This window comes from Physeter macrocephalus, chromosome 11 (assembly GCF_002837175.3).
Source record: "Physeter macrocephalus isolate SW-GA chromosome 11, ASM283717v5, whole genome shotgun sequence".
Taxonomy (NCBI): Eukaryota; Metazoa; Chordata; class Mammalia; order Artiodactyla; family Physeteridae; genus Physeter; species Physeter macrocephalus.
Genome location: NC_041224.1, coordinates 35,447,110 through 35,454,924, shown reverse-complemented (window position 1 = coordinate 35,454,924; position 7,815 = coordinate 35,447,110). Strand labels below are relative to the sequence as shown.

At 40.7% G+C, this 7,815-nt stretch overlaps 1 protein-coding gene across 3 annotated transcripts in view; it reads right to left on the bottom strand.

The window, feature by feature from the left end:
* Positions 1-6,178: 6,178 nt before the first annotated feature.
* Positions 6,179-7,815, bottom strand: part of DIP2C (disco interacting protein 2 homolog C) — a 340,053-nt gene continuing 338,416 nt past the window's right edge. For all 3 annotated transcript variants that reach the window (XM_028494871.2, XM_028494872.2, XM_028494873.2), the window contains one exon: positions 6,179-6,552. In XM_028494871.2, coding sequence (XP_028350672.1) covers positions 6,268-6,552 — 285 coding nt within the window. In that variant the 3' untranslated portion in view covers positions 6,179-6,267. The remainder of the gene's footprint in view (positions 6,553-7,815) is intronic.

Below are 7,815 nucleotides of genomic sequence, written 5' to 3'. Positions count from 1 at the left end.
CTAAAAACATCTGCCACTCTCCTGCTCAGCTTTCCTGGAAGCCAGCCTGTGGATTACCAGCCTGCCAGGTAGCTGCATCTATTCACAGCAAGAGGAAGCACAAATGTTCTTGCCCTTGGCGGCGGACGCGTCTGCGACACCACCCAGTGACATTTTACTAAGTTCCTTTTAAGTTACCAAAGGTTTCTGCTGCCTACAAATCAGAACCCTGACTGATATACAGGTAATTGAGAATACAGGTCCCATGACCTCAAATGTTAATTTTCATTATCTGGGACAACATACATCAGCAGGAGAGGATGTGGAAGTTCTGTGGATGTGACAAATTCCCTGGAGCATGGGAAAACCCCAGAGGCACCTCACTTATGTTCACTTCCCTCGTCTAAAAGCAGTGTTGGGAGAAAATGAATTGGGGGCTCAAATGAATGAGTCTTATTATAACTATTAATTTTATCTTGAGAATTACTTAAGATCTATGTCACCCTGAGCCTTCCACTTTCTTTTTTTCTTTTCAACAATCAGTGACTCTATTTCTCATCATCAGGGTGGCTGTATTTCTCTTTCATTGTGTGAGTTTCAAGATTTAAGGTTTAAGACCTTAAGGTTTCAAGATTTAAGACCGTAACTGTTAATACTGATTTAATTCCACACAGCTATTTATAATAAAGCTTTCCTCAGATAAATTAATCGTATTTTTCTATATAATAAAGATGAAAGTTTCTGTTTAAAGTGGCTTAAAAGTTTTTTCCTAATAAAACAAAAATTGAGATTTCTTTTGGAAAGCAGAAGACCTCATTTTCCCCTCCCTTCTTCAGCTGGTGAGGAGGATGTTAATTTTTGTTACCATGAACTAAATTTCTAAATCCAATACATCCAAAGACCTTTCAGCTTATACTTTTGAAAAGAGTAATTGTGGTTGAAGCACAACATCTCTTTTGATGCAGGTTAATAAACAAGTGGCACTTCCTAACAGAACTAAGGAAATTTATGTTAAAGCCAATCTCACAAGTCATAATTTGATCTTTCTAATGCCCACTTTTGTCATAAGTTCAATAAATCAAAGTGTTTTAAAGTCATTTTTACAGCGAAAGATTCTGGGAAATGTCATTCCTAAGTATAACAAATGGCTCACACTTCTAAATTTCTTTCTTCTGCAAAGTCTAAAATACTCTGCAGAAATCAGAGTCATGTAAAACCAGAGTCATCCACACTGAATTTTATGAGTCCATTCTTTTGCCATTGAACTATGTCAAAAGGACAATTTCAAAATAATTAATGTGTCAATTCCTGCCTCAAAATGATAAATGGGTAAACAAGTCACTCGGTCTCTAAGATACAGAAGCCGAAACAACAGCATCACAGAAATTATGACTGTCTCAATTTTCTGTTACTCTATTTTTGCGATTGCCTCATATGCAATTTTTTTAAATTGCTCATTTGCATACTTGACAATGATGTATTTGTCCATTTTCATGATTTTCTCTCATATTACAAGAAACTAGGGTTTCATGTCACAGCTCATGAAAGCAGGCATTGCGGAGTCCCTTTGTGGTGGCCCTGACTCTGTTCCTAGTACACCACCCCCCTGCCTCCCCACCCCCTGGTGACAACAGACTGAAGAACAGCATCTAGCACACAGATGCATGTCTTCTGAGCTGTTTGATTTAGGTCACACGGAAATAGGGGGTCTGATTTAAAATGTTCCAGGAAAACAGTCAAAAACCGAAGGCAGGATATCCTGCCTGTATACAGTTCAATTTTGTAAACAGTTTACAAGGCTGTTATTTCACTTGCATAATAAACTACAACATGGAATTGGCACCTGACAAAATTGCAAAATGTGAGATTTCTTTAACATGTTGCTCTGTTTAGATGACACAGTCAGTAGCAATGCCAGTTCTGTTTCCGGCAGCTGTTTTTACTTCCCTGCTTTGTCAGGGAAGCTCACTTGACTTCTCTGAGCCTCAGTTTCTCTCCTCTTAAAATGAAACGACCAAGCTTGCTCTCTGTGAGTTGTAGGAAGCTCTAGCCAGATGCTGCCTGGAACTGAGTGGTGTGACACATTTGTGAGAGAACTTTTTTTTTTTTTTTTTTTTCTTTTTTGGGCATGAAGTCTTTTTTCTGAAGGTGCAGGCCCTGGAGCTACTGTTTGAGATGAAAATGCTGCTAGAAGCTTGAAGAGCAGCAAACCTTTGATTTTCATTTCATTTCATTTCACTTCATTTCATTTCATGATAACTTACAAATGATGCTGTGAGTTTTTACCTGATGATGATTCACATGAGTTCATTTCAGAGACATTTCAGGACTGCTATGTACTTACTTCCCTCAGGAGGCTGGAGGCTAATAAAAAACATGCTGAATTTCTCAAATGTGAAGCATATTTGCAGTCAGAGGAGTCGACACCCAGTACTTTCACAAAATTCAGTCTCAGGAAGTGACTGTGTGACTATATGAGTTGTGTACTGGGTTCTCTACGACAGTTTTTCACAGAGCAGGGGGATAGAAGTTGTTTATGTACATAATTGCAAACTATGGCAGACAACATTAAGTGGGAGGGCTGACCTGCCATGGGAATTCAGAGGAAGGAAAGTATTTCTATCTGGAGGAATCAAAACATGACACCTGGAAAGAGAAGCAGGCTTTTGCCACATGAAGAAGGTGGAAGCCCATTTCAGGCAGAGAACAGCCTGAGTTGTGGCATCAGGAAGTAAAAGCATGAAAGACTCTATGGTAGAGAATGTCATTTAGCATAAAATTGTACAAAGGGGAGAGAGATGCTCAGGCTGGATCGGTCGGCGTGCCATGGATGAAGTAAACACAAGCCCTGATTTATCTCACGTAAGTTCAGAACCTCGTTCATCAGATGCATCTCATTCTGCAGTCACAGCACCCTGCCTGCTGCACAGCCCAGCCTCCCCAAGGCCAGGGGGCACTTCTGGAAGGGGACCCACAGACGCTAAAATTGTGGTCCCCAGCGAGCGCAGCTTGTAAACCCCACATGGCTCGGATGAGGCTCCATTCCTCGTCTGGACAGCGTCCTTCGCGTCCCTACCCACGTACCTCATGGAGATGGAGACCTGCCCTCCTCCTACAGGGCTGCCCTCTACCTGAGCACTCGGGGTCCAGTCGAGGGCCCTGAGGAAGGACGACAGGCGATCCAGCTGAGAAAACATGTCCTCAAACAACAACAAATCAACTGAAAACAAATAGGCCCACTAACTGATTTCACATATATTGGTAATCCTGGTGTTTCATAAGAAAAATGGTGTAAACTTCTCAATGTCTTTAAACATTTAGGACGGGTTTGGAATTTAGGAACTATCTTAGCATTTTTAAAAATTTTTTTTTACATCAAGGGAGTAATGGTGATTATCTCTGGGTATGACTTATGAATGTTATTTATTTATTGGCTAGTCTGTATTTTCTGATTTTGTTTCCTAAAATAAATATTCTTTTGTAAAAATAATTAATCTATAAAAAATTCATAACTTTTCAGGTTTTCCTTATTTCTTTGTCTAAACATTCTTAAAAATTCAGTTTTAGTATATTTAACATCTTTATTAGGCATTTATTATGTGTCAGACCCTGTAGAAACACAATGGGAACAAGAGACATGGGACTTCTGCCCTCAGACCTCAAGCTATGCCTGCTCTGTTTGCTTAGGACCATAATCACATATTTTTAAATTTCTGCAAAAATTAATAGAAAACAAACATTTCCACTGACCAGCCCTGCCTCAAGGCTTCTGCACTTGATTCTGCCTTTGCCCAAATTTTTGTACGTTCACCTCAGAGGGCACTTTGCTGAAATGTCACCTCATAGAGAGGCCTTTCTTGGCTACCCCTCCTAAAATTGCCTCCTGTGTGTCTCCTTCACCTTCTTACTTTATATTTACTAAGAATATTTTACTCACTTACTGAAAAAATCATCTGTGTTTACTGTCCATCTGGTTCCATGAGGGCCAGAACCGTGTCTTGCGCTTATCTGAGTAAACTCTGACTTAGGCTGACACGAGCTACTCACAGGATGGAGCATTGCCGAGAGACACTATGTGTGCGGTTACGGGGTTCTGCTCGCAGCCTGCTGGGTCCTGCCTCCCCAACGCCAGAAAACTCCATAATCCCGACGCACACCTGGCTCCGGGGTTGGCAAGGACAGAGAGTCTGCATTCCTTAGTATGATACACTTAATTTATTTGATTTATCTCTACTATCAGACACACTGATATTTTCAGCTATTTTCTAATACTGACCATTCAGAAAAAGAAAAACTGGCTGAAAATTAGTTGAGAGTAAAGCACCCAAGTAGAAAAACTTAAAATGTACAAAAACACTTAAAGATGCTGTCAACATTCCAGAACAGCACCATGACCCGTGACTGGAGATGTCAGCTCTGATGTGGGGGTCATACTGACGGAACTGTTTTCTAGAAAAAGAATATTTATTCTTTTTATTAGGAGTATAGAACTTAATTTATTCAACATTCTTACAACACATATTTATTAAATATTTACAAAGCACCAGGTACGGTTCTAGGTGATAAGGACACAGGAATGATGGAGCTCATATGTTAGGCCACAGAGGTGGTGAACACCCGTGTGCCAACTTCATTCTCGGCTTCTTACCCTTATTTTCTGTCACCTCTATCTTTTCAATAATTTTTAGTGTATTTTACTTTCCCTACTTAATCTATTGCTTCCCTATAAAACTTCTTAAAACATTTTGGATCAAGTAGATGGAAATAAATGAAAAATAAAGAGGTAAATAACCATAAGTGCTCTATTTCGAGTATCTACAAAGTTTTAATTCTGTATAATAAAGTGTAGTAGAACTTGCTTTGTTGCCTGTATGAAGTGGACAAGTGCTAAGTGATATTATGTTAATATGGGATCTATTCTATGCCCTTCTCCCTTCATCTGCCAACATTCTGAGAGAGAGAGAAAGAAGAAGAAATACTGTGGCCAAGAGCCTGTCTCTCATGGATCCCTGATTTTTTTCCCCACTACTTGCAGAAGAAGGGAAGCATTGCATCATCTTATGGCTGAATTTATTTAAGAAGTGGATTTCTGTATTTCTCATTTTTCCTCATGGAACAGATGGCTAGAAACATTTAAGCAGAACAGATCAAGGTGAATAGGAAAAGAAAACTTCAATATTTAAAGAACTAGTTTGGCAAGATAAATCCAATTCTCCAGATTACGTCTTAGAAAAGGGAATTAATTTCAATCATAGAACAAGGTTCAACTGACTCTTGAGAGGACCCTGGTAGTTATAAATTTTTAAAAATGGAGCTAATTCAAAGAGAAGGAAGACAGAAGCAAAGGAACACCAATGAAAATCAGAACACCTTCCTGTAGCTAATTTTTCTGAAGCGAGCTCAGCAGACTGGTCACATGGGGAGAGTCCTTCCTCTCCAAAGTCCACACTGAGTCCAGATACTGAGAGCACTGGCCGGGACACAGCTGACCAGGAGCTTCCCGAGGTCTCCCAAGGGGAACTGTAAGCAGCATCTCTGGGTCGTAAATGGGAGAGACAGTGGGTGGGCAGGGAGGGGAGATCAGGAGCCAGCTTGTGTCCACTGTCCTCCACTCCAGCACCTGCTGTGAGCAAAATTCTTGTCCTTTTAATATGTTCCAGGAACAAAGCCTGCAGCTGAGCCCTGGGCTGGCTTGTTTTGGATGAGGCTGCCCAAAGGGCACCGGGAACAGATTCCCATAGGACTTTCCTTTCCTTCATGGACTAGATCTCATGTTAAGAGTTCAGAGATGGAAAGGAATAGTGAAGATGGTCTGAAGTGGGCTAATGAAGAGAAAGAAAGAAAACAAGCATTTTTTTTTTTTGCCACCTATAATGCAAGGCTATCTTACGAGGGCAGCCTCACTTACAGCTCTGCCTTACAAATGCAGCAAAAAGTATATACTTCAATGTCATCACAGCTTCAAATTCATGAAACTGCTTAATGTCCTGGAATTCTTCCTACAGAAATTACTGTCTGCATACAAGAGACTAAGTACTTCAAGAGACAGGATTTCTTGCCACAATGAAACATTTGTTTAGTATCTCATCTTTAAAGAGCCTGCCTTCACAGGTCTTGACAAACTGCTACTCATGTTACAAAACTTAAAATGTCCCAGGACAGAATAACCCTGTGAATGCTAGTTATGAATAATGGTTACTGACAAATGCAGAGTATAATTAAAAACAAAACAAAACAAACAAACAAAAAGTATATACCAACCACATGCATTTGACTGAAAGATACATTCTAAATGTGGGTAAGCATCAGCAGGGGAAACCGTGTTGAGCAGTGTGGCACCGTATGTCTGTCTTTAAAAGTCACTCTCTGACTCACGCACTTACTGGCATCAAGGAAACTCACCTGCAAGCAAATCGCCAGGTTCACTCTACAGCCAAACGAGGTGCTAACAGCCCGTGGATGGAGGCCCAGGTCTTTAAACAGTTTTGAGAATGACTGGGTGAGTGCTATTCGGGGCCGTTCTTCTGCCACCACTACACAGGTCCGCACGCGGGACAAGTCCAGTCCTCGTGCCTAGAAATAATGACAGCAGTAGGAGGTCAGCCTTGCCAGTGTCAGGGGTGTGACCTGCAGGCTCCTTACCCAGATCTGTACAACAACAGAAACTCCACACAGATATTCATTCCCAGGGCTCTCTGTGTCTGCACCATTAACCAAAATGGTGTCGAACATGTATAAATAAAAAAACGCCCGTATCGGTAATCAAGGATGCCATTACAAACATATTTTAAATAATTCAAGAAGCATAATGAGGAGAAAAGTTGAAGAAAAACAAGGTGTGGATAAAATAATTAAAGGACAGGGTTTGGGGAAGAACAGAAGCACTTGTATACACTCCTGCCAGCATGGATACACAGGAACATCCATCGGAGAGAAATGAGAAACCTGCTTTTAATATAGGAATGGAAAATGAAAACACCTGGGCAGCTTCTTAAACACTGCTCTCCTTTCATGTCCTGAGACATAAAAGGTCCCAGATAAACTGTCACAAGGAAGCACAGCTCAGTTCTGCCCAAAGTGAACGAAACGGCAACAGCCGGGGCAGGAAATGAAGTGCCTTAAAAGCACAACACTCCCAAGCGGAGCCGAGGAAGAGCAAAACGCGCAACGGGAGTGGCAATGAAACAGGAGGCGAGGGAGCGACAGGGTCTCCATCCCCACACAGGACAGTCGCCAGGAGCCATCAGCGTCCTGGAGAGCTGACAAGGGCACCTGAGCTGAGGAGGGACACAAGTCAAGATAACGACAATCTTCCATACGTGCAGTTACACAGGGAAAATTAAGTCGGGGTAACACGAATGACCCTCGACACATGCATGTTTTGGGAGGCAATGCACCCTGGGCTTTGGGATGGTGCTCCTGGAGCCACAGATTCAAAATTTGGCTTCAAAGTTTACTAAATGTAAGAACTTGGGAGAAGGTGCTTAATTTCTCTGTAACCTAAGTTTCCTCATCTTTAAAATGGAAACAATAATGGATCTATTCCAGAGAACTATTGTAAAGGTTAAATTAATCAATATGTAAAGTGCTTAGAAATCACTTATTATTTCATTGGTTATTTATAAATGCACCTATAGGTAAAGTTCATGAAACGTACTCAATCATTTTATAGCATAATATAGGTGGACATGAATAATTATGTTTTATAAATTTCCTTTGCTGTATAAACATATAACTTCAAGTAATATTTATTTATGTAGCTTAATATCAAAGTTATCTTGCATTTTGCTTTCTTGTTCAAGCTTAATGCACTAGGTCTGAATAGGAAAACAAAAT